Genomic DNA, 27,409 nt, shown 5'->3' with positions numbered 1-27,409 from the left:
GCTATTTACCTTGCGTGAGGAACATGGTAAAGCTGATTCACACACTGGCGGATCACGGTGATGACGTCAGCTGCTGCGCCTTCTCATCCACGCTCCTGGCCACCTGCTCCTTGGACAAGACCATCCGCCTGTACTCCCTCAGTGACTTTGCTGAACTGCCGCACTCCCCGTTGAAGTTTCACACGTATGCTGTCCACTGCTGCAGCTTCTCGCCGTCAGGACACGTTTTGGCGTCGTGCTCGACAGACGGTACCACGGTACTGTGGAGCGCGCACAGCGGACACACCCTGACGGTGTTGGAGCAGCCGGGTGGAAGCCCCGTACGCGTTTGCTGCTTTTCCCCGGACTCCACCTACCTGGCATCAGGGGCTGCCGATGGGTCTGTTGTTTTGTGGAACGCACATTCATACAAATTATATAGGTACGGCTGCTTAAACCCTGCCTGGCTCGATCGCCATTAAAATTAAACTTTATTTTTTCACTGTGGTAAAATAGACATAGTTGACCTGTTTAGGTGGAATTATTAAGTACTTCTGGAATCCGAAACCTTTAGGTTAACGGTTGAGATCATCTCATGTTCTCCCTGCTTGGTGTCTGCAGAGCGGGTGAGCTGGCCAAGGACGGTTGCCCTTTGTAGTCTCAGAGCTAAAGAAAGCAATGCTTTTAAGCCATGTTCAGGGGTTAACCTAGCTTAACCAGCCAGCTTAGAAAGAGTGTGATGTGTCCTCCCTTTTAGAAACGGATGCCTAGCTAAGGAGGGTTTTCCACGAGTGAGGTGTGATTTCCACTCTGGAGCAGTTGCCTTCCTGCGTGTGATTAACAGCACTCTTAATTGCTGAGTCCTTAGCCGTTTGTTTTCTTACCTGAGGAACAGCGTTGCCAGGACAGCCCTTTCGAACCGTCTTCCCAGGAGAGCTGCTGCCGTGCACATGTTTTTTCCATAATGAATTTGTTTGAGGATGAGGCACAGGGTCTTACTATTGTCTGATTTGAATGCAGAAATCGAATGCGTTCTTTATTCTAATAGCATGTCTTTTTGGTAAGAAATCATTCTGTATATTTTAAATGAGGCCTTTGTTAGGCTTGGTCATTTTTTGCCTTTTGGGGTTTTAATGTGCTCATATTGACTCGCTGTGAAAGTTTAAAGATACGAGAGTGTAGGGAGGTCTCCTGGGATCTAGGCTCATAGGTATCAGCTGACGTGTTTAAGACCTCGATGTACTCTGTAAAGGGTGTGTCAGCGTGTAGCATCTGATGCTTTATTTGTAGGCACCAGTCAGTCCTGGTTCTGTCATGGCCGGTTGTCATTTCTAAAGGGACTGTAATAGAAGGTCCAAGCTTCTGAACCCCGGTCCTGCTCTGTTGTTCTGTTTCAGGTGTGGTAGTGTCAAGGACAGCTCATTGGTGGCCTGCGCGTTTTCTCCTGACGGAGGCCTCCTTGTCACTGGCTCCTCGGGAGGGGACTTGACAGTGTGGGATGACAGAATGAGGTGTCTGCACAGCGAGAAGGCACACGACCTCGGGATCACCTGCTGCAGCTTTTCCTCGCAGCCTCTCTCTGGTTGGTCTGCTCACTCTTCTAAGCACCGGACTCCTGTCTGTAATTCCTGTGACTTGGTCCTTTGAGTTCCCACTTCATCCTTAGTACCGAGGGCCTCTCCATTCTATTTCAGAATCATCCTTCCCTCTCTCATCCTTTCAGATCAAAATGAACGGTGAAGAACTCTTACATGAAAAAATGTGCCTTTTAAAAAGTCCGTACAGGATGGTTCAGCTCCTCACAATAGGTTTGGTTGCATAGTCTTAACTGTTGGCTTTTACTGTCTTTTTTAAAAATCGAAATTGTGGTAGGAATAGGAAATTTGCAGATTCAGAAAGGGGCGGGGAACTAAAGTTGCTAATCAGCTTGCTATGTTTGGGTCTCCAGCACCACCCAGCAATCCAGCAGTGGCCTGTGTGCCCCCACTATCTCAGCACTGGGGAGGCAGACTGGGGTGTCCTGGGGCCTGCACAGGAGCTAGCCAGGTCAGCAGGGCTCAGATTGGGACTGGCAGAGCTTTTCTCACAGTCTGTGGGAAACAGTTGAGGAAGCCACCTAATACTGACCTCTGGCTCCCGTGTGCATATGCACACATGATCATGTACATACAACAAATTGGAAATAGAAGTGACATTTTGACTTTACTAATGTAATCTTCCAAAAATTAAGGTGTTTGGTACCACAACTTATTTTTTTTTACTTAAACACGAGACAAGAATTCCTGATTAAAGTAAACTCTAGGTTTTAAATTGAGACATTGGATAGGGCAGTTACCCTTGTTCTCTTTCATTGCCCATGTTAGAGGAGAGTTTCTGCCTCTGCCCTCTCTAGTCTTACCATCAGATGAGAGGTGTCTGTGGCAGCAAAGGAGTGAATTACTTACCACTGTGGATGTGGTTGAATGACAATAGGTACAAATTAAGAAAACACTTTCCCTTGTAGGAAGCCTTTGAAATCTGGTCTGTGTATCATAGAGTTCAGTACCCACATGTGGCTCTCCATGATGCTAGAGGCAGTCCTGGCACGAAGACAGAGTGGCTTCCACATTCCCCTTACTCCAGAGCCCTCAGTGATTTAAGTACAGGGAAGGTTCAATTTCAAATCCTGGGGCACACATATAAGTACCTCCAGCATGTCGTGCCTAACCCTAATTGAAGTGTAAAAGCCCAGTCCTGGCTTTATATGTTCTCTTACCACACAGATTCCTCTGCTCCTTGCATTGGTTTGCTTTTCAAACAATGTCCCTTATAACCTACCCGGTTGTAATTCTGGTTAAATGTTGGCTGTTTCTGGCAGCAGCTGGCCTCTCAGCACAGATGTCGCCCATACCCCATAACCTCTTACGGCTACCCCTATATGTTGGGCCCTTTCACGCAGTGGACACTAGAGCTTGGCTGTCAAAATTGCTTGATTAGATAGAATCTTTTCTGTTTTAACCTTTTAACATTTTATTTACCCTTAATAGATTTTATTTTTATGAACCTATTCTTCGGTCGAAGTCTCTACCCAATCTAGTTAAGCGTTTTAGTCTTTCGATGATTGTTTTGTGTCATTTATTACCAGGATGGCTTATAAGAGACAGGAACCACTTGGCCGGTTTTTGTGGTACCTTCTCCACATCTTTAAGGCAGGCACTTGTTGAAAAAGAACATTGCAAAGAAACACAGTAACCAGACAGGGAAGTTTTCACTGTTGCAAAAGGGTCTACAGTGACATAAGCCAGGAGAGCAAGCAGGCTCAGGTAGACGGATCCTTTACCTCACAGGAGGATGTGTGTGCATGTGAGCCACCTGCGTAAGATGGGCCTCTGTGCTGTTAGGCAGCAGCTGTGGAAGAGCCTGGACCGACGCTATCAGCATCCTGTCACCTCCTCTCACTCAGGGACTTTAGTGTAGTAAATACATAGTGAAGTTCTAAATTCCCCAAGAAACATTATCTGGCCACTTCCGAGATGCCAACTTGATTCGGTTAATTTTGCTAAACTGTAATATTTTCCAGCAGATCAGCTAGATTGATATGATTTCACATTTATGTAGTTCACACTTTTCTCTTGGTCAAATCAAATGGAAAATCAGTTATAATTATTCCATGTACATTACAGAGGCTTTTAAGAATGGGTTCTTCCAAAGGCACGTTGGGTGTGACTAACCATTTCTATTTTTTTAATTAGATATTTTGTTATTTACATTTCAAATGTTATCCCCTTTCCCTAACATTCTTTTTTTTTTTTTAAGATTTATTTATTTATTATACAATTATACTGTAGCTGTTTTCAGACACACTAGAAGAGGGCATTGGATCCCATTACAGATGGTTGTGAGCCACCATATGGTTGCCGGGATTTGAACTCAGGACCTCTGGGAGAACAGTCAGTGCTCTTAACCACTGAGCCATCTCTCCAGCCCTTTCCCTGACATTCTTAAACTGAATTTTCTAATTTGTTTTTCCACTAATGGCAGCCTCATAATTTCTAAAGTTCAGTTGGAAGATGTTCCGCTTTCATGGCTAAATACTGGCTTATTTAGTATATTAGTATTTGATAATATTATATATAATAAATTGTAATATATAATAATTGATATGTTAACAGAACTTTGAGCCCAAAAGGACTTTTTTTAATTAATTTATTCATTTTATTTATATGAGAACACTGTCGATGTCTTCAGACACACCAGAAGAGGGCATCAGATCTCATTACAGATGGTCGTAAGCCACCATGTGGTTGCTGGGAATTGAACTCAGGAGCCCTGGAAGAGCAGTCAGTTTTGTTTGTTTTTTTTTTTTTTTAGATTTATTTATTTAATGTAAGTAGTCTTATAGTCTCCCTGTCTTCAGACACACCAGAAGAGGGCATCAGATCTCATTACAGATAGTTGTGAGCCACCATGTGGTTGCTGGGATTTGAACTCAGGACCTCTGGAAGAGCAGTCAGTGCTCTTAACCACTGAGCCATCTCTCCAGCCCCCGCAGTCAGTGTTCTTAACCACTGAGCCATCTTTCCAGCCCCACAAAAGGACTTTTTAAAAACGTCAATTTTAGACTGAAGTTATAATCCTATAAAATATGTAAGAAGTTCTGTAATCATTTTATTAGTGCCAGCTAACAAGCATTCCTGGTTTACATGCCATAAATGAGTCACATTAACAGATGTTGGTGTGATCAAAACCTCTTGGTTTAAATGTTTTACCGATTCTTCATATTTGCTTGTGTTTTTCTGCTTCAACGTTTTTTAGGTGGAGAGCACGGTCTTCAGCTTTACCGATTGGCATCGTGTGGTCAAGACTGTGAGATCAAACTCTGGGTTGTTTCTTTTACCCGTGTCTTAGGTATGTTTTAACTGTCGGAAATTACAGTGTTTTTCTTTCTTTCTTTTTTTCTTTTTTTTAATTCTTTTTAACTTAAGATACTCTGGATATTTTAAATGATAGTAAAAGCCTGTTTTAAGAACGTTTTATTAAGATGGTACGCTCTTAAAATCTGAGTATTTTGGAGCTGGAAGCAGGAAGATAAGCACTTCAATTCCAGCTTCAGCCTGTTTCTTAAGCGGGTCGAGTAAGCCTCCTTAGACAGCATGCGTCACCATTTGCCCCTTACTCTGCTTGACGGTTTCAGAGGACACAAACAGGCCTGGGTCCAGGACCTGCGTATAAACCCTTCTTTGTACGAGTCCCACAGTCCTGGTGACTGTTGAGATGAACACTTGAAAGCTCACCTTGTGGTCTAGAATTTGTCACTGTCTTAATGCTCTTACTGCTCTCCCACGTTAAAACCCGTTCGTCCTGCTTTGAGCTTGAAGCCTTTGCTGCTCCTACAACCTTCCTGGTTGTAATTCTGGTTAAGTGTTGGCTGTCTCTGGCAACAGCTGGCCCTTCAGCACAGATGTCACCCATACCCCATAACCTCTTAGGGCTACCCCTATATGTTGGCATCAGAATACACTGAGTTCTGTGTGTTTATTTTTCAGTGATTCTAAAAAGCATAGAAAGGATTTTATAGTCGCACTTTCTTTTGTTTGCTTGTTTTGAGACAGGGCTTCTCAGTGAGCCAGGCTGCCCTCAAACTCACAGAGATCTGCCTGCCTGTGCCCTCCCCTTAACCTCCGAATGCTGTGACTAAGGGCATGCACCACCACTGCCCAGCTAGTATAGTACTTCTAGGAGTTCCATAGATGTGGATTAGTAGGATGTGTAAATTACCAGTGATTTATGTACAGAAGACAAAAATGTTTGGTAATGTTAGGTTTTACAAAACATAAGCATGTGGTATTTTTAAGGCTTTTAAGGCTGTTGGCCAGCCTATCTTTATCTTATCAGGCAGATAAATTGGGTACCCTTCACATGTCTAAAGATGTTAGTGATTATGAAATTTTTCCAGCCTACTCTTTGCATTATTCAAAATAATCTGTCATTGATGGCACTGATTTAATGGGTTATAAGAAAAAAATATTATTGGAGCGTGTGTGTGTGTGTGTGTGTGTATGTGTGTGTGTGTGTGTTGGACTCAAAGCTACATACCCAGCTATTACTGATGTTTTTAAACCTTCTCATAAAACTACATCATAATTATCTGATTTATCTGAACGAATACATGAGGATTTTTGCTCACATTGTTAAGTATATTAATGAAGTAGTATTGACTTAAATTGTAGGCATCATAAACTTACTAATTTCTCTCGCCTTGCTAATTACAGGCTTTGAGTTAAAATATAGAAGCACACTAAGTGGGCACTGTGCCCCTGTTCTGGCCTGTGCCTTTTCCCATGATGGACAGATGCTTGCATCAGGGTAAGCTATCTCTAATTAACCATTCATACTCCCACAGCTGTCCTCTGTTGTCAGTGGTTTTATTACAGTCATCCGTCGGCACATGCCATTGTATGTGTGTCAAGGTCAGAGCACAACTTGTAGGAATTTCTTCTCTCCTTCCACTGTATGAGTTCCAGACCAGGGCTTGAACTCAGGTCATCAAGCTTGGTGGCAGTCACTTTACCTGCTGAACCATTCCACCAGCCCGGTGTGTTTTATCCTTTCCTATACTTCGTATTTTGGGTCTTCTAAAATAAATAAAAAGTGCTACTTTAGCATGGTTAGTTTGTATTTCCCCCCAAACAATAAGGGTAGAAATTCATTTTGATTTATTTTTTAGCTTATGGTTTTTCAAGACAGGGTTACTCTGTGTAGCCCTCATCTGTAGACGAGGCTGGCCTTGAACTCAGCGATCCACCTGCCTCTGCCCCGTGAGTGCTGGGATCAAAAGTGTGTTCCACCACCACCCAGCTGTTTTGATGTATTTCAACAACAGATTTTCTCTCCATGAGCTTCTTCTTTTTTTTTTTTTTTTTTCTTTGTTTTTGGAGCTGGGGACCGAACCCAGGGCCTTGCGCTTGCTAGGCACCATGTGCTTCTTCTAAGATGGCCACAGGTGAATTACACCCGTTTCCAGGGTAAACCAACCTTGCTTGCAGCAGATAGGCTAGGCCGTGTTTAAGCGGTCTGTTGTTGTAGAGAAAGTTACCTTTCAGTCTTGTCACTCGGGATGTGAGTCGTGGTTTTTCCTTCTGGATGTGTGGTGTGTGGTGTTCCATATACTCACGTTAGTGTACCTACATGTGGGCTTAGTTTTACCTTACTGGGACTTTTTTTTTTTAATCAAATGAGGTGAGGTGGGGTGGGGGGCAGGGCAGCATGCTCTCTGTAAGAGTGGGTTTTCTTCTTTTTCCACATGGGTACCAGGGACTGACCTCAAGTCCTCCAGCTTGGCCCCAGGCACCTTTACTCACTAAGCCCTCTGGCCAGACCAGAGTGCACTGGTTGGCTGGAAGTTGCTATGCAGACCAGGCTGGTCCTCACCTCTTGGTGATCGTTCACCTGTACCTCCTGATTGAGGAGACTGCATGGTGCGAACCAGCAGCCAGCAACGCTAAGAATCCTTTCAGCGTCCTAACTCTGTGGAATGATGTTCCAGCAGTTTTTAGAAATTCTCATTTCTTCTGCTGTTGCTCTTGTCCCTTTCTCCCCCTCTCTAAGAGGCCAGTTGAGTGAGAACTGTACCTTCAAACCGTGTTACGTCTTTTAGCCTCTTTTATATTTTTGTTTTTAATCTCTCAATTTTTTTTTTTAGGTATATGAGTGTTTTGTCTGGGTAGTGCATGTGTGCCTGGTGCCCGTGGAAGCCAGAAGAGGGTGTCAGATCCCCTGGGACTGGACTTAAAAATGGTTGCGAGTCACCGTGTGGGAGCTGGGAATCAAACAGGTCCTTTGCTAGCTCAGCCAACGCCCTTAACCACTGAGCCATCTGTCCAGCCCATTTCTATCTTTCTATATTTCATTCTTGATTTCTCCCTTACTAATGCTTTCTGCAACTACTGTGCTACTTAACATTTTTAATTAATTAATTAATTAATTAATTAATTATTATGTGTATGTGAATGTTTTGCCTGCATGTGTGTGTTCCAAGTGCACTTGTCCAATGCCCTGGAGCCAGAGTTATGGGTGGCTATGATCTACTATGTGGGCGCTAAGAATAGAACTCAAGTCCCTCGGAGGAGCAGCCAGTGCTGTTAGCTGCTGAGCCATCTCTCCAGCCCCTACTGCGCTACATTTAATAGCCTCCCGACTTAGAATTTTGCTTAAACTTCAGTTCTGAAGTTTCTAGTCAGCTTTTTATTTTAAAAGGCTCTTTTGACAAGTTTTATGATTTCCTATTCTCAATTGGAACATTGCTTTCAAACCTTTATTTTATGAAGCTTTATTTGAACATATATGACTGGTTCAATTACTTTATAATCTTTTTTCCTTCATAAAATTTTTATTATAGTTTGACAGCCTAGCCACTTTTCAAATGAAAACAAAAAATATGATTGCTTTGTTGTTTAGATTAAAAAGATTCTTAGACACTTGCATAAGACAGGCTCCATCCCCCTTTGACATTAACTTTCAAGATTTACTTTATTGCGTATACTTACGGCTGGCCATATTGGGTGTGTGCGTGAAGTGCAGGGACCAAGATACCAGCAGTGGTAGCACGCCCTGGTGATGGCGAGGGCTCTGGGTGCTGAACTCAGGTCTTCTGCTCTGTACTGTCCCTGGCCCCCAGTTGACATGACCTCTGCTGTCTTTTGGCGATGCTAGGAAACAAACTCAGCACCTTGCCCATGCCAGGAGAGTGCTCTATGCCGAGCTAACCCCATGACTGACTTACTGTTCCTTTGGAGAGTGGGAGGAGCTTCGCTTTACTGCCTAAACATTCTTGAAATTCAGTATGCGCTGTGGCTGGAAAAGCCTTCTGGGGGAATTCACCCGTTTGCCTTTGTTTGTCATATTTATTGTTCTGGAGTGAAATGGCACATGATTCTCTATATTCTAGACTTAATATTGCCTGCTCTATACCTTTACAGAGTCCGTAACAGTGAAATTAGATTACCGCATTTGTCTCCTTTCCGTGTGGTCAAATTCAAATATTTGGGTGTACACACACAGACACAGACGTGTACACATAATAAGCACATAAGTAAATAAATAATGATAAATCTTTTAGGAAACTCGGTGTCTTTAAATAAGAGCAAACAGAGCAGTGGGGCAGGAGGGAACAGCAGAGCCAAGCCCACAAGTGCTCTGGCCTAAGACTGGAGGGATACATGGATTTATACTGTGACAGCACTTCTGGGAGACAGATATAGGAGCAGGGGCCAGGTTTTGGTTGTCATGCTTTGCATGGATCCTACCACCCCATCTTAACTTGTGGGTTGCAAGCCCTTTGGGAGTTAAATGACCCTTTTTCCGGGGTGACATATTGGATATTCTGCATATCAGATACATCACAACTCAGACCAGTAGCAAATTACAGCTATCAGCTATGAAGTAGCAGTGAAAATCATTTCATGGTTGGGGTCACCACACCATGAGGAACTGTCTTAAAGTGTCTCAGCATTAGGAAGGTTGAGAACCACTGGGCTAGAAGCTTGAGCTTCCGAAACCCTAGAAAAGTGGTGGGTGTGGCTGAAGTGGAGGGCTGGCTCTCTTACCAGCCAAGCGGGATGAAAGACAGTAAGATTCACTTTGATTTAATAGCATAAAAATGATACAGTATTTCTGGCTTATGAGTTTATGAACTGAAAAATATAATAGCTGAAAGAATTCAACAATGAAGTACCCTTTTGAAAATATAGTACAAATGTAATTCTGGATAAGTAACAGTGTTTACTTGTGTTGTGAGCTACACAGATGTACAGTTCAAGCTCTATACAGTGTATCAGATAAACACATATCCTAGTAGAATGGAAACAGTGCCGTATGTTATAAAAATAGATTCTACGCATAATGATTTTGTAGGTAAAAGTTCTTACTTTGGTTTGCTTTTGTCACTATGACCAAATTTTTTCCTTTTAAATTATATATAATTTTAATATGTATTCTATATTGTGTGTGTTAGTTCACAATGCCACTGGGTTTTCTTTCTTTTGGTGATGCCGGGACCTGAACTTGGGCTCATGCACATTAAGCCCACTCACCACCACTGAGCTCTCTGTGTTCCTAGCTCTGCCACTGGATCTTCTAAATCTAAAGACTTCTAAATCTTCTAAAGACTCCCAGGCTGTGGCAGTCTTACACACGTGCAAGGCTTGTCACAGTAACTCAGACCGAAGCCAAGATACCCATGCTCCTAACTTCTGCTTAAAACATCTGGCCCACGGCTGTTGGATCTTTTCCCCAGGTCTTCCCATTCTTGCCAATCAACCAACCAGCCAACCAGTCATATTTGCCACTATTTCAGATGTTGTTCATTTCAAAAGATGAATAGTGTTCGTCAAAAAACCATAAAGCTGTGCGCCATGGCACTGTGGTAATAACTCCATTACCGAGGAAGCTGCAACAGGGGGATTGTGAGTTTAAAGCCTAGGGTGAGCCTTGCAGACAGAAAAAGCCAATTCTTTGTTGACCGGGATTCATAAATGAGAGCTCGAGTTGAGTTTCTTCTCCTGTCTGAGGGGCAGCCTAGTGGACAGAGGTTACGAGAGGTTGAACACACACGTGTGGCTGTCTCATGCTCTGAGCAAGGAACATGCTCTGCAGGACATGGGGACTCGTGAGTGCCAGCCCTCATAGTTGACGTTCGTGATGGTCGCACTGAGGCCTGGTGGCTCCCTTCCTTCCAAACCACAGGCTTAGCGCTGTAGCTGCTGGATGTCGTTTCCAGTTCCTCTCATAGCTCAGCAGTTCTCTCTCACTGGTGTACTGTGTTACTCTTCGGTGGCTGGCATTTTATAACAAAGTTACAATGTTGAGTGCTCTAGGTGTATGCTGTTGCTCTAGGGCAGTGGTTCTCAGCCTTCCCGATGCTGCAACCCTTTACTACACTTCCTCATGGTGTGGTAGCAAAAACTGTTTTTGTTGCTACTTCCTAACTATAACTTTGCTACCATTACAAATTGTAATGTAAATATCTGATATATGACCCCCCCCAAAAGGGGTCATGACACGAGTCGAGAACCACTGTTCTTTGTCCCACTCGACTCTTTTTTCTGGATGTTTTTAGTTCATTTGGATATGCAGAAAAGTGAGCGATTTGAAATTATAAGTCGGCGAAATATAAGTATTTAAGTTCTTAAAGCGGCTACTGGGAGAGAGGGGCAGATGAGTGGTTAATAGGAGAGCAAGGTTTCATATATACTCAGTCACTGGGAGACAGACTGCAGGCCTAAGACAGGGAGAGCCAATGCCCAAAGCAAGAGGAAGCGTGTGCACTTCTGTGTGTGCACGCAAAAAGGCTCGAAGGCAAATGAGTGCCAAGAGTGAGACCTAGGCTGGCAGCTCTAAGCAGAGATGGGGATAATGTGGAAAGTGGTAGAATTTAGATATGCAGATAGGCGGCTATAAAGGTGGGAACGTTATTTTCTAGAAACTCTTCTGGATTAAAATGTATTATGTAAGTCTGCTTTACCTCACTGCATTAGAATACTGGAGGCCGGGTAACTTACAGAGAAAAGGAGTGTGGGGTTAGATGGCTTAGTGGCTCAGAGCTCCTGAGGACCTGAGTTCATTCTGCACCTTGTCAGCAGCCTTAACTCCAGCCTCAGGAGATCTGACACCCACTCTTGGTCTCTACAGGCACCCGTACATGTGTGGTATACATATAACATATGTATATATTAATATACATAAATAAATTTTGCCCAGAACTCACTGTCTATCCTTGAATTCACAGAGACCCACCTGCCTCTGCCTCCCATTGCTGAGATTAAAGGTGTGCCCCACCACACACAGCCAAGAGATGGTGCTGAGATAGTCAGCCAAAGCAGGACTCGGGGGTCAGGTGCAAGCTTTATCACAGCCTGCTTGCAGAACTGACTTGGAGCTCCAAAAGGTCCACCCTAGTCTCTTGAGAGGAGGGCAACCAGGAACCTAATGGTCCTCCACCAAGGCCTTCCTCTTCAGAAGCTACTTCCTCTTCCGTCTTCATGCTGAGAATCAAGACTCACACATTTGTGATAACCACAAACAGAATCAGTGCAGTTAGGCTGGGGAAAAAAAGGCTCAAGGAATGAGAGACTTCATGGTCTCAGGCCAAAGTAATCCCAGTGGAGCCGCAGAAGCTGCCCTCCTCTTCCCTTTTGTGTTCTAAAGAACATAACCCAGGCTTCATTTATGGTAGGTAAGCGCTCTTCCCCTGGCCTGTGACCCCAGCTCTCCTCCAGCTTCAGAAGCAGTTCTCACATGTGAGACCTGTCACAGTATTGAAGGCATAGCAAAGAATCAAGTCACAATGTGAGTCAGCGATTCTCTTGAGGACCTCCTAAGAGCTTGTGGGCAGAGGCTTTCTCTCCGTCCCTCCTTCAGTACAGCTTGAGAATTTCCACTCTGAAAGGCAAAATTCTCAGTCTTCAGCCTCCTGAGTGCCAGCAAGATTCCCAGGGCTGTGCAGCTTGGAGCACTTCTGCTTTCGGGGATGTGAAGTCCCTCGATACAAAATAGCAGGAAGTGTATACAATTCCAAACAGAAACACTTCTGCCCGAAACATTTCAGACAAAGGATACAAAGCAGCAGCAGCACGTATTAGGAATTAAAAACAGACAACTCTGTAGTGTTTCTAATTTGCTTAAACACAAATGGTGACCATGGCGATCCTGTGTGTCTCTGGGTTTTCCATCTGTAGATTCAGTCAAACACAGATGGACGTTACCGGGGGAAAAATCCAACCTGTGCTGACATGTACAGACATTATACTTGCTATTCCCTCAACAATACAGTATAGATATTTATATAACGTTTGCACTTCGTTAGGATAAGAGCAATACAGGGAAAAGTTACAGTATCTGCAGGGCATGGGTAGGGTGTGTGCAAATACATTACCATTTTATATAAGGGACTTGAGCACATGTGCATTTTGTTATCTGTAGGACCCAGAAGTGGCTTGGAATCCCTCTCCTCCGCCCAGATGATTGTCATAAACACATCACATACTTGCACGGTTCCCAAGGAGATTTTAAAGCAAACGGTAGCGAGAGTGGCATTGTTTAAATCTGTGATGACCTTCCCAGTGTCTGGCTTGGCAGACACTTGGGTGTCCACACCTGCCTCACACAGTTGATTTGCCTTCCGGCCCATGATGCCAGCACCTGCTATCTAGAAAAGTCTGGAGAGGCTTGCTTCCCCTTCGTGCTGCCTCGGCCCCTCCGGAAGCAGCACGAGGTCCCTGACCCTCTGCAGAACTTGCGTTCTGTTCACCCTGTGCTCGGGAGCCAGCAAGTGCAGGGAGCATTGATGTAAACAGAACAAAATCGGTCCTTGCAGTTCACACAGAGGCTCCTGCTCTCCATGATCTTAGGGGTTAGGTCGCCCCAGAAGCCAGCAGTAAAATGTGTTAAGAGGTTTGAGTTACAAAAATAAAAAAGGATATTTTGTTTTCTTCTTGTGTTGAAAACTGAGAAATACAAGAGAAACAACAACAAAAAAAAAGCAAATTCCATGCCTTTGGCTTTTGGGCAGCATGGGTCCCACACTTATTAATTAATATTAATTAGATCATAAATTATAATTATTAAGATCATAAGTCATAATCAGATCAGAAAATAGGAAGCGCAGTGGGAGCTGAGCCACGTGGCCCATTGCCTTTCCCCAAACTCCAGTTGGTCTTATTTCTGGCTGCAAGGAGGAAAGAACCGGGAGGCCAAACACCTTATTCCCAAAAACACAAGTTCCTTCCCCCCACCGAGGCACCTGTTTCTCTTTTATTCTGCATGTGAATGCTGGGGTCCTATGTTCTGAGAATCAGCTAACCGTTCCCTTATACCGGCAGTGACTTAACAGGACAGTCCCTAAAACTCAGTCCCTGTCCCACTCGCTGCCCCGGTCCAGTGCTCACAGAAGTCACTGACAGTTGTCCCGCTTTCTAAGTGACACTGCATCTGAGGCAGCATCACCAAGTGGGATTCCCTTTTAGTCGCTGATACCCAAGCCATTTGAGACACCGCGTCGTGCGGACCAGCGCGGAGGGTTGTTTTTGACGTAAATTTACCAGCTGCACGTGAGAATGGCTACCATTCCTTTAGACGCTCAAGCAGATTTGAGCGTGTGTGCATGTGTGTGTACGCGCAAGCAAGTGTGCATATTTTGGCCCTAAGAATTTGTCTTTCGTGACATCTTTAACATCTAATATGATGCAGCTGTTCTTTTTCTTGGATTATCGTCCACACTAATGTTGCTCCACCGTGTTATAGTCTGTCTTTTATTTATTTATTTTTATTTTTAATTTTTATTTACTTTTGGCTTTTCGAGCCACGGTTTCTCTGTGGAGCCTTGGCTGGCTTACTGTGAACTTACACTGCAGACCAGGCTGGCCTTGAACTCTCAAGAGATTCACCTGCCTCTGCCTCTTGAATGCTGGGATTAAAGGTGTGCGCCAACCCAGCCTGACATGTTTTGATGTCACCCCTTAGTGTTTATTTAAAAGATACTAGAAAAAATGGACTTTTCCATAAGAATTTTAGACATCCCAGATATGATAACTTATAATTTACAGAATTCAGGACTATGTGAGAATGTCTATAAATTATGTCTGGCATATACAGTATTTGGTAACTTTCCCACTGTGTTTTAGAGTTCTTGTATGTGGAGTATATTATATGCTTCCTGTCTTAGAGTTTTCCAAGTATAATTCTTTTTTTTTAAATTTTTTTATTTATTTTATGTATATGAGTACACTGTCGCTGTCTTCAGACACACCAGAAGAGGGCATCGGATCCCATTTCAGATGGTTGTGAGCCACCATGTGGTTGCTGGGAATTGAACTCAGGACCTCTGAAAGAGCAGTCAGTGTCCTTACCCGCTGAGCCATCTCTCCAGCCCCCAAGTATAATTCGAATTTATGAGGAAGGTTCTGGGTTTAGTATGCATTGCTAGTGTTCGGTCACGTACTGAACAAGGAGTTAAGGTAATAGGTGTGTCGCCATTACTGTAGCCTGCTCCATTTTCATAATGATGAATACAGACAGTTACAGAGTCCATGTCAGCACTCACCTTGCTGACCTTGCCCTGTGCGTGGTGGTGGCAGAAAGACTCTAAGGGTGGAAGATTTAGAAATGACATATCTTAATCAATCGTGTAAACCAGGTGCTTTGGTACAGTGTCATGGTTTTCTCTATATTGCAGTTCTTTTTCCTACAAGAAGAGCCCCTCCCCGACATGGCCAGTCCATTCCAAATGCCTAGTGTCAGCCTTCCCCGCTTTCCAGGAAGCAGCACTTGGTTTTTACAGAGCTTGTCACTGTTGCTCTCTCTTTCTCTCTCTCTCTCTCTTGTTTTTTAGGTCAGTGGATAAGTCTGTCATCATCTATGATATTGTAAGTACTTCAGATCTTCTGTGTGAACTATATAAATTGTTTATGAGATAACTGCTTCAGTAGTTATTAAAAATATATATTTATTTTAATATAGATATTTATGGTGCCCAAGAATATAACAAACATTCTCATAATGCTGAAACAGTAAGATACTTGGAAAAACCTTAGATATTTTAATAATGTCTTTGTGATGGATGAAATTTTAAATCTAACCATAGAAAACACATAGAAACCATAGAGAACACCAGTGTCTAAACATTCATCATACGTGGCTTCCATACAGCAGGGTGTGGTTGAATGTGGTCTACCAATAGTTCTCAGGGTACAGGTGGATTTAGGGACCAGCATAAGCAAGTAAGTTACCATAGCCTTAGACAAATACAAGTTTGGGGCAGATTTATATGAGTAAATGCTGAATTGCAGGAGTATAAATAAAAATGGAAGTTTTACATCTCACCAAGATAGCAGTTGATGAGAATGATCTTTAAGAGAAGCTCGGTGGGGTTAGGGATTTAACTCAGTGGTAGAGCGCTTGCCTAGGAAGCGCAAGGCCCTGGGTTCGGTCCCCAGCTCCGAAAAAAAGAAAAAAAAAAAAAAATAAAAAAAAAAAAAAAAAAAAAAAGCTCGGTGTTGCCTGGTGCCTCACTGGTGACTGGGTTCAGGCATCAGCCAAGGCAGCCAGTCAGTGGAGACATAAGGCATCAGAGTGTGGTAGCAACCAAAGGTTAGTTACCCACACAGGAGTCGAAGTTATTGGATGTTCCTGCAAAAAAAAAATGGGAACAAACTGGGACTGGAGAGATGGCTCAGTGGTTAAGGGCACTGACTGCTCTTCCAGAGGTCCTGAGTTCAATTCCCAGCAACCACACGGTGGCTCACAACCATCTGTAATGGGATCTGATGCCCTCTTCTGGTGTGTCTGAAGACAGTGACAGTGTTTTTTCTTTTTTCCATAGCTGGGGACTGAACCCAGGGCCTTGCGCTTGCTAGGCAAGTGCTCTACCACTGAGCTAAATCCCCAACCCCACAGTGTTCTTATATATAATAAATAAATACATCTTTAAAAAAAAAATGGGAACACTCAAACCAGATGAAGCAGAGCCGTGGGATTTCCCACCAGCTTGTTTTGGGATAGTTTATATTCACAAATAGTTATAACATTGCCTTTATCTATAAAACATATGCTACTCCTCCTGTTAAATATGCCTGTCGTTAGTCCTAATCTCGGAAGGGCATGTCCTCAAGAGAGAACAAGCTTCCGTCCAATTGCCTGCAGGCAAGTCTGTTGGGCATTTCTCTTAAGGATGCATGTGAGAAACCACCCACCCCTGAGACCATGGTGCTAAAAGAGAGCACGCAGAGCAAGCCATGGAGAGCAGGCCAGTAATAGCAGGCCTCCAAGGCCTCTCTCTCCTGCCTCAGTTCCTGCTCTGACTTCCCTCAGTGATACACTGTGGTTTGAAAGTGCAAGCAGGAATAAACCCTTCCCTCCCCAAGCTGCTTTTAGAAATGATGTTTTATTTATCACAGTAATAGGAACCCTAACAAGGACAATGCCTGCACATTGATGGCTGCCTAAGTGTAGTCAGAATGTCAACGGCTTTCATTCACTGATCCTGCAGTACGTACAGATGGGATACGTCAGCAGGAATACTCTGTACTTAGTCTCGACCACATTGGCAAATGCCGGGTCCCTGGATAGAAAGCTCTAAGTCTTGGTCAGCGATGTCAGCTCTCCTGTTGTCTCTAAGTCTCAACAAGTTGGTTACTAGGACTGCACTCGGCACATGGCCCTGGAAGTGAGGCACCATCCCTGGCTTGTCTCTTGCCTGAATAACAGTGATCGTGTTGTCTTTCAGGGAACTCAGAGTGTGCTGCACACGCTGACTCAGCATACCAGGTCAGAAGTGAATCTCACATTGTTTTACTGTGATTAGCAAAGGTGCCAGATGCTATGTAACAGCTGTCTCTGTCACCTAGGTATGTCACGACTTGTGCGTTTGCACCCAACACTCTCTTACTTGCTACTGGTTCAATGGACAAGACAGTGAACATTTGGCAGTTTGACCTGGAAACACCTTGCCAAGGTCAGTAAGACGACCCCACCCTTGTTTGTTCTGCAGTGCTCTCAAACCCAGGGCCTTCGTCCTGCGGGGCAGGTACTCTCTGCAAGCTACAGCCCCAACCCAAGCATTGAGCATCCTTAACCCATCTCAACACTAATCATCTGGGCACTTCCTTTGTGTGTATGTGTGTGGTCCTGGGGATTGAACCTGCAGGCTCGTGCACGCTAGGCACGTGCTCTACCTCAGAGCTGTACTCCCAAGCTGAACTTTAATAAACCCTTGGCATGCATTCATATTGCCTGTCCCAACACACTATTCAGACTCAATTTCAGTATACCTTAAAACTAATTTTTGAGGGTCCTGTGTTAGAGTGGCAATAAATGCTTGCACATACAGACTATGACTGTACATGCATACATGGTTTAACGTCGTTTGCATTTGGAGCCATGTTTCTCCGGTGACTGTAACCCAGGGACAGAATAGGAATCACAGATTTACCGTGCGCACTGGCTTTCTTCCTTGGCCTCACCGAGAAGCGCAGGAGTTTCCCACTCCACACTGTCTGCAGTAACCACATGGTGTGCTGATATGCAGTAACTACATGTATGCTGATATGCAGTAACCACATGGTGTGCTGATGCTGATATGCAGTAACCACATGGAATGCTGATATGAGGTGATAGAGCTGACTGAGGGAGGATTATATAGTGAAGAGAAGTTGGACTAGAAGTGCAGGTCAGTGTGGCTCACATGCACGCAGCATGAGATTTGACCCCCAGCACCACAAAACCAAAACCTGACTTTCTGCAGTGAAAAGTTCCTAAAGACTAGCATTTCCCATAGCATCTGCTCACTCCTGTAAGACCTACCTCACCTCTTAAAGGGAAGTTAAAACGGCACGTGTTCAAGGTGGGAGTGGCTGGAGAAGCATTTGTTTTCCATTCACTTGGCCTATGCGTTTTAAAGCAGGAAGTGTGAACGATCAGCTGAAACATTTCATTGAGGACTGGTCAGAGGAGGATGTCTCAAAGTGGCTTCGTGCTCAAGGCTTGGAAGACCTCGTTGATATTTTCCGGACAAACAACATCGACGGGAAAGAACTGTTGCACCTCACAAAGGAAAGTCTGGCTGGTGATTTGAAAATCGGTAAGGAGGGTGGAGACCGACCCGCAGTCCTCAGATTCTCAGCGAGGTCCCTGCTGACCTCAGGGCTTAGCTGCTGTGGTTCCCTCCTCCTCCTCTTCAGGTCAGCCCGTGTAGGAGAGCACACTTGCCTACTTGGGAAGGGGAAAACATTTCTAGTACCCAAACCCAGCTCAGAATTATAATTTTAGAAAGTTATGTACCCAGTGGGGGTGAAAGACAGTGTTTTATTTTTTATACTTTAACAACACTTGATTACAGTTCAGATCCTTAACATTTACTTTTCAGAAAAAAATCTTTGTGTATGTGTATCCATCTACAAAGGTGTCTCTGCATGTGCCGGTGGGGCACAGGGCACTCTCTGTCGTTGCTCAGGGGCCACATATGTTGTGATTTTATGACAGGCTATGCATCTTCAGTACTAAGATGATGAACGTGGGCCACCATGCCTGGCTTGTCACGTGGGTTCTGGCTGTTGAACTCATCCCCACGCCTGTGTGGCAGCTGACTGAGATACCTCACCAGTCAAAGTGACTCTGAATCGAGGTTTACACTTGGCAGTGGTGTGTGTGCACACTCATGTTCACAGTGTTACAGCCATTATTACCACTGTGTAATTCTGGAACACGTTTATCAGCGCTAAAAGAAATCCCATCCCCTACTTCTTTCCAGCTTTTGGAACCAGTATTTTGTGTGTAAACTTTCCTGTTACTGACTTTATATTAGTACTCGGTGCACGTGACCTTTTCTGTCTATCCTTTGTCCTTTCGCTTGTTGTCAGTTGATAGAATTCGGGGCAGTGCCATGTTTTTAGAAGTAATAAATATTACTTCTGTGCATGTGGAGTTCTTGTATGAATGCCTTTTTTCAGGTTTCTCGTGTACCCATTCAAAGTAGAGTCAGTGGACCGTGGGTGATCACGAGTGGCACTGGAGGAGTTAGCAGGTTATATATTATGTGGTCCCACCAGCACTAGGCGTGGCCCCGGTGTCTCTCCAGCACCGTCCAGCAGTTGTGGTTTCTCCTTTAGGCTTTGGTTTGCATGTCCTCGTTGACGTAGGTTGCTGCCTTAATGCGTCTGGGTTGCTATGGCACATCCCATAAACTACCAGAAATTGATTTCTTCATTCTGCCCAATCCAAGATGAAGGTACTAGAAGGTTCGGTGTCTAGTCAGGAGTAATTTCTAGTTTATGGAGAGTACCCTTCCCACTGTACCTTCACTTGGAAGGATGGATGAGTTCACTCTCTGGGGTCTCTGTTCTAAGGGTTCTGATCCTGTTTGTCCCCAAAGCCCCACCTTTTAACACCACTGTGTGATTTGCTTCTGCTTTCATACTTGGTCTTGGCCTAAGGCTGGAAGGCAGTGGTGGCAGGTTTCATGGTCTTGGCCTAAGGCTAGAAGGCAGTGGTGACAGGTTTCATGGTCTTGGCCTAAGGCTGGAAGGCAATGGTTGCAGGTTTCATGGCCTTGGCCTAGGCCAGAAGGCAGTGGTGGCAGGTTTCACATAGGAACATTCTGCTTTACAGTTTGGAAAGCTAGCAAAATCAGTAATTTAGGAACAGAATCAGAAAATGTGTTCTCTGGAACATCTGAAATGTCTGGTATTTTAGTATTATATAACAAGATCTATGTGGCTGTGTCCCTGCAATCCTCCTGCCTCAGCCTCTTACAGGCTAAAATTATAGGCATGCACGCTACACACCCATTCCAAAGGGTGTTGAAATGTTCTGTTTTATTTCTCTTCAGGATAGAAGTTAACTTTTAATCTTCAAATGCTATTCTAAACTACAAAGAATTTTCTTTAGTCTTGAATTTTAGGAACAGCACACTTAAGACAGTAAATTGGGCTGAGATAGAATTCATGTTGGGATTGAAAATGAGTAGAAAAGGCAAACTGGTGGCATACACGCTGATGTCTGCTTTCTACACGCAGAGATGTTTTGCCTGCATTTGTCACTGTAGCTTCATCCCTCAGTTCCTAATGCCAGTGTAAAGTCCAGACCTGCTAACTGTCTGGGATATGGGAGTAGCCTATCACTAAAAAGCACATTGGGATGTGGTGGTCCAAAGATAGTCGTATGTCCAGCACGGTGGACACAGTAACAAGGTAGTGTATCCAGCACGATGGACACAGAAACCATTGCTAAGAGATTGAACACTGTGAAACCCCTTGTCAGTAGGCCTTTTGTAAATGTAAAAAAAAAGGGGTTTTTAACATGCTTGAGTTTCTCAATATAGTATTTTAACCAAAGCCAAGCCATTTTCTAGTTTGCCAATGAAATGTTCATAGAAAGATCTTGTTTCAAAAAACTAGGTTCTCAGGAACGGGGACTAAAGGGTGCCACTGTGGATGTGTTCTCCATCCCTGTACTTCATCTTCTGCCTTCCAACTCTTCCGGTTCAGTCATTGTTTCCCCTAAGAACTGACTCCTTATGCCGTCCATTTGTATGAGGAGAATCCATCCATGACGCTAAGATGTTTTAAGGCGTTTGTGAATCTGTGCGTTTGTGAACGCCATTGTCTAACTCAAGTATGCATGCTAAAGAGCAAGAAGTCAATTTTGGACAGGGTCTGCAAACCCCTCAGTCCAGTCACTAGACCTGTGTGTGTTCACCAGCCTCGGTTCAGAGCCAGGCCCTTGGAAGAGTGCAAGGTGCCCTAGGGCCTGGAATTGATAAGCTGGTAGAAAGGTCAAATGGCAAATGCAGATTCACTGGGTCAGAATTCCTATACTGACATGAGTAATCAATCATATATTGAAAAACAGAAATGAGAGGGGCTTTGTTTGTTCTTTGTTTTTACCAGAGGTTTCACTTTTTGATCTTTTCTTTCTAAGAACTCATAAAAGCCCATGAGCCTTTGTTTGTTAGTTGTCTGGGTTGCTAGGGCACGGACACGTGTGCCTCATCGTCCATGTGTTAAGGCTCAGGTGCCAGTCCATGCTGCCGCAGGGGGTTGGCAGATTTAAGAACCGAGACTCAGCCGGATCCAGTTAGTTCACGGTGATGTCCCTGCAGAGGACACTGGGGCTGGCTTACCTTCCCTCTCCCTCTCTTGCTTCCTGGACTGCAGGAGGCGCATGGCTTCATTACTGAGTGTTCCCATCACAGTCTTCTGCTTGGAGACAGGCCAGATCCTTCCACCTCTCGGTTGGTCTGAATGTTGTGCCCCTTGCTGCCTCCCTGGAAGATGATACTGATAGCTTCATGCATTACCCGTCCTCATAGCCTCAAGTTCCGAAAGTTTATCTCACTTCCCAGGAACATTTCATTTTACAGACTTTCACTTGCTGCCTGAGGTAACGGATTTTCTTTTAGAGTCTCTAGGTCTGCGCAGCAAAGTCCTGCGGAGTATTGACGAGCTCAGGACCAGGATGGAGTCCCTTTCTTCCGGAATCCCTGACGAGTTCATCTGCCCAATAACCAGGGAACTTATGAAGGACCCCGTCATCGCGTCAGGTATGTGTGGGGACTGCAGGGCCCGGGTGTGTGACGGGCTACCCGGAGGACAGAGGAACACTTCTCACATGCTTGTAGCTGGGCCGTGTTCAGGATTCCCATTTTGTTTCTCTTAGGTGGGGTATATTTTGTAGTAAACAAACTGGGGACATTACATTTGGAATTGAGACAAAGTGATTGAGTTTGAAGTTTCCCTTAAGCTCATGTGGCTATCATACTGCGTGAGTTGTGTGTCTGTGTGCATGGGCAGGTGTGCATGCACACTTAGAGGCTGACATTGGGTGTCTTTCTCTATCACCGTCTGCCTTACTCCCTTTCTCCCCTCAGTGGAAGCCTGAAACGTGCAGATGCTTCTAACTGATGTATCTTGTTTTATATCAGTAAATTATTTCTTTTTACCGCTGTAGTGTTCCATTGCACCGGACATACCACAATCCATCTGTCCACTAGCTGGCCATGGACTGTCATGTCTGAAGCTGCCGTGACATTCATGCACAGATCTTTGTCTGGGCAGGACCCATTTCCTCAGGAGAAGATATTTAGCAGTGGAACTTGTAGGTCGTTTACTAAGTGCGTGTTAAAACTGCCCAAATGTTTCTCAAGGTAGATAATTTTAAGTTAATAACTGTGAATTCCAGTTTCTGCCCATATTCGCAAACACATGGTGTTGTGGCTGTTCTAATCCTGGGTCACATGGTGCTGTTAAACCTCTCCCTGCAATGAAGCATCTTTCATGATACCCCCTCTGGCCCCTCTTTCATCGGGTATTGAGCGATCAGTTTGACATTCTAAGTGTGTCTGCTGTGAGGCAGTGCATTGTCTGTATTTTCTCCATGGCCTCTTTGGAAAAAGATGTTTGATTTTGCTGGAGACCACTGTACCATTTTTATGTTGATCCATCATTTTCGAATCCTAAGAATCTACAGTCGCAGATGTGACTGCTTTGCTCCTTGTCAGAAGTCCTGACACAGGGGAACCGTACTCCAGTTGAGTTAAAATTCACTGGATGGGTTGATGCGTGTTGCTTCAAGGCATTGATATGACGTGCGTGTGTTCTCTTTGTTCAGGGCCCACTCTCTTCTGGACTGGCATTTCTGTAGGAAAATATCAGCTGTGTCATTCTCTTCCTCTTAAACCTTTCTAGAACCTTCACAGCCTGGTCTACTAACACCGTTACCTTCCCACTGAGACCGCGCTCAAAACTCCAGTTACTGAGCCATTTCCCGGCACTGCTCTTAGCGTGCAGAGTAGCAGTGTATACTCAGGAGCCAGGCTGCCTGGGTTTACAGCTCAGCACTGTTATCTATACCTGTGTGACCTTGGAACGGCTTCTCGACTGAAATCGAGATAAGCATGTGATATAAGCTGAATATAAGTCATAGTTCCTATCTAATGAGGTACTATTAACTGTATGTACACTGAGTAGTACATACTCGTTGTTTAGAAAGATGTCAAGAGGTTGAAATCTTTAATTTGTCAGTGTTAACCCTGCAGGGCAGCTATCCCTCTTAAAAATACCTTCGTTCAAGGCACAATGGAATGAGAAAGTTTTCGGTATACTTAATTTGCTTTCTCTCTAGAAATTAAAGTCTAGAAGTGGGAAGGTTTGAACCTACACATTAGGGACTCATGAGTGAAAAGACAAGATCACTCCTACAAGGGTCCCTGACCAAGCCTGGTGAATGGCTCAGTTGGCTCACACCGACTGCTCTTCCAGAGGTCCTGAGTTCAATTCCCACCCACATGGTGAAAACCATCTGACAAGATCTGATGCCCTCTTCAGATGTCCTGAAGACCACACACTCTACTCCCATACACAGAGTGAATGCAATAGAAACTAGAAGGGGAAAAAACAAGAAACTAGAAGGGAATCGACCCATTGGAAGACTCCAGGAGCCACTATGGATGACTGTGGTCATACATGACACATGAGGTCAGAGGACAGCTCTGGTTTGGGTCCCCACCTTTCACCTTGCTTTAGACAGAGTCTTTGTTCCTCAACTCTGTTGAAGATGACCAAGCTCCTGTGGCCTTGCTTGTCTCCGTCTGTGTCACAGTAGAACAGCCCTGCCTACCACCTGGTTCTATTACATGGGATCTTGGGACCCAAGCTTGGGGCTCCATGCTTGCACATCACATGCTTCACCCAGTGGGCCATCTTCTCAGGATCTCTCCAGGAACTTTTTCTTTTAGCATTTTTCTTCATTCTGTGGAAAGTTTGGAGTTCCTAGGTCGGGGCTGGCATCTCAGTGATAGAGCACTGGCTAGCTTGCACGTCAGGCCTGCGGGTAAGACCTTCAAACTCATACACACATGAAGCATGAAACTTTGACATGCAGTGAAAACAAGCAAACAAGAGAAAGAAGTGTTTCCTGGTGACCTGTTGGAGCTCAGTTCCCTGACTACCGTTGAAGTTTACTCATGCAAACCTAAGTGGGAACTCACCAGCCGCCCTGTTCTTAGTTGTCCGTCTGCAGGGATTTGAGGTGGTGGTGAGGTGTGAAAGCTCTGGTGGTCCTGTGAGCCTGGGGATTCTGTTTGGGGATGAACTTTGGTAGGACAGCTTGAAGCGTCTGGTGTATGAGTTTGTAAATGTTAGCATTTGTGGATACATGTGTGTGTGTGCGTGTTGGCATTTGTGAGTACATGTGTGTGTTCATGTTGGCATTTGTGAGTACATGTGTATATGCGAGTGAGAAGAAGATGACGTTTTCCTCAACGTCTTAAACAGAAGCAGGGTCTTCCACCAGAGTAGAGGCTATGAAAAACTTACTGATTTGGAAAAAATATGTAATAAATATGTGGTACAGGACAAAGAAGATTATTAGCTAGGTTATGGTTTATTTATATTACAAATAGGATCCAAATGGACACTATCTTATAATGCCCTTATTAAAAAAAAATAGTGTAACTAATAGGTCAAAAGAAATTCCTAAAGACAGTTTCTGTAATGAAAAAATTTGTGATCTACAGAAATAAAAGGGAAAAAAAAAAGCTCGCAGCACAATCCCCCTGCAATCTGAAACAGGACAGCTGCAGCCACACGAGGGGTCGCATACTCCTTGTCTGAAGATCTATAACCCAGATCCCAGGAAGACATAAGAATACTGTTCAAGTGGACTGGAGAGATGGCTCAGCACTTAAAGAGTACTGACTGCTCTTTCAGAGGACTGGGGTTCAAATCCCAGCACCTACATGGCCGCTCACAACTGTCTAATTCCATGATCTGACACCTTCACACAGACTCGAATGCAGGCAAAACACCAATGCTCATAAAATGAAAATAATTTTTTTTTAATGTTTACTACCACAGACCTTGCCTCTCTGTAAGCGTGGTCATCATGGGTGCCAATAGCAGCTTCCTTAACGGAGCGGCCCTATACAGTGGGAAGAGGTCACCGTGACAGTTATTCGCACCTCTGACTAAAACTGGAGCAGGCAGAGGAACACGAACAGAGCTAACAAAGTTTAAGCTTCCGTCTGAATGCAAAACATCCAGAAATATTAATTCTGTGTAAGCACAACCACAGTGTTGACAGGAGTTTTTAAGGGCCCTTACCTCTGTACACTTAGCACACTTACCCATCTGGCCTGCTGGCTCTGGGATTAGTCAGCCTGGCTCTAACCGCAGGGCTGAGTAACGCTGAACCGCATGTGCGTTTTCAGTATTTAGCGTTGTGGGAATGAGAGTTCAACAAATGCAGCTTTAACAGTAAAATGGAGGCTTTTCTTGCTCAAACTGTTGTTGTAATTTAACATCTGATTAGAAATAGGCAGGGTGACCCATGCCTGGAATTCCAGCAGAGGCAGGAGGACTCCTGCGAGTTTGAAGTCAGCCTGGGCTACATAGTGAAATCATGTCCTTTAAGAAAAAATTGGCAGATAGTTCGAATAGGCCATTTTACAACAGGGCAGCACGCACAGTATCATGCTCACTAGGGAAATAAAGTCAAAGCCACACAGCAGTTGTCTTAACTGATGGCTTAGTCTCAAAACTTTGGGGAAAACAGAAAAACTATCAAAACGTTGGGAAATCCACACTGGCAAAAAGGACAGAAAGTGGAATCTTTTTTTCGAGGGGTTGGGGGTGGGAATGTAAAACGGTCTGGCTATTGTTGAAACAAACTAGGCATTTCCCCCAAAACATACAACATAGTTTTTTGGTGTGTACCCAGGTTCACAGGGGAAGCAGGGCACACACAGCAGCAGCGAGAATCCCTCAGGCTGGAAACCGTCCAGATTTGCCTCTGTCAGTGGAAGGGATGCAGGAGATGTGCAGCTATACTACAGAATGCCAGCAGCCATAGAGTTAAGAGCAGACACAAGTGGAATCGCAGCTGAAGCGCACACCACGGTGCACGGCTCCTACCGCTCACACGGGCGGGGCGGGAGGAGGGCGAGGCCCAGGCTCGATTTGCAGCCGTTTGAGGTGTTATGGATTTAGCACAGAGAGAAGCAGGCCTCGCTGCCTGAGAACAGGACAAGTTCAGCAGTGAACGTACCAGTGCAGAGACTCCAAGGTCACATGCACCCAGACTGGCTTCCCCTCCCTAAGGCTGGGCTTACAGGTTTGTGTCCTTTGTCCTCCCCAGAGACCCCAGGCTTCACATGTAGGAAGGCAATCAGCCTGGCAGGAGCATGGCATAAAAATGGCAGTGATTTATTTCCTCCACGCCACATCTTCCTGCCGTCTTTCTTGTGCCGTTTGTGTACATTGAAGGGTTTCGCCAAGTTCTTCCTAAGGCTCTTTTCTTCCCTCACTTTCACCACAATCTTCACAACCCACTTCCCTACCTCCTCCCACCCCACCTATCAATCACAGTGCCCAAATGTCAGCAGGGTTCTGGTCTCAGCTGCTGTGTTTCAGAGGAACAAGGTAAGGATATAGTGGCACTGATCGGACTAGTACTTGACAGAGCACAGTCCGAGCTTAGCATCCACGCCCTTAAGGCTACGGGCCAGCTGCGGTGGCCGGCGTGTCTTGGATACAGTGCAGGCAAAGCGAAATGAGCATTTAATTCACAGCAGACCCCTGGCTTGAGCGCGGTTCATCTGACTAACCCTAATCGCTGCTTTACCTGACTGAGGCAATGTACTCTTTTCAGATGGCTACTCCTACGAGAGAGAAGCAATGGAGAGTTGGATCCACAAGAAGAAGCGCACGAGCCCCATGACAAACTTGGCTCTCCCTTCACTGGTACTGACCCCAAACAGGACTCTGAAAATGGCCATCAATCGATGGCTAGAGACGCATCAGAAGTGAACCTGCCCACAGGCATCGGGTACACTGTCAGTGGTGCCCTTCAGATGATTCAAAATGCTAAGCAGCCATTACAGAAGCAAATAAAAGGGAAGGACAGA

General features: G+C 44.7%; 1 protein-coding gene across 1 annotated transcript; it reads left to right on the top strand.

Moving 5' to 3' along the window:
* On the top strand, positions 1-27,409 carry Wdsub1 (WD repeat, sterile alpha motif and U-box domain containing 1). Its single transcript, XM_032903344.1, has 10 exons — positions 1-421; positions 1,377-1,561; positions 4,774-4,866; positions 6,231-6,324; positions 15,344-15,377; positions 17,237-17,277; positions 17,358-17,464; positions 18,413-18,589; positions 21,908-22,048; positions 27,154-27,409. Exons 1-10 carry the CDS (start codon positions 24-26, stop codon positions 27,309-27,311), a joined length of 1,428 nt encoding a protein of 475 aa, XP_032759235.1. The 5' UTR covers positions 1-23; the 3' UTR covers positions 27,312-27,409.

The sequence above is a fragment of the Rattus rattus genome, chromosome 5, assembly GCF_011064425.1.
Source record: "Rattus rattus isolate New Zealand chromosome 5, Rrattus_CSIRO_v1, whole genome shotgun sequence".
NCBI lineage: Eukaryota > Metazoa > Chordata > Mammalia > Rodentia > Muridae > Rattus > Rattus rattus.
This window is presented reverse-complemented; position numbering and strand designations above follow the sequence as displayed.

Coding starts and splice junctions, on each gene's coding strand:
- Wdsub1 (XM_032903344.1), top strand. CDS start 24: ATGGTAAAGCTGATTCACACACTGGCGGATCACGGTGATGACGTCAGC. Junction 1,562..4,773: donor TTCCTCGCAGCCTCTCTCTG/GTTGGTCTGCTC, acceptor AACGTTTTTTAG/GTGGAGAGCACGGTCTTCAG. Junction 18,590..21,907: donor GGCTGGTGATTTGAAAATCG/GTAAGGAGGGTG, acceptor ATTTTCTTTTAG/AGTCTCTAGGTCTGCGCAGC.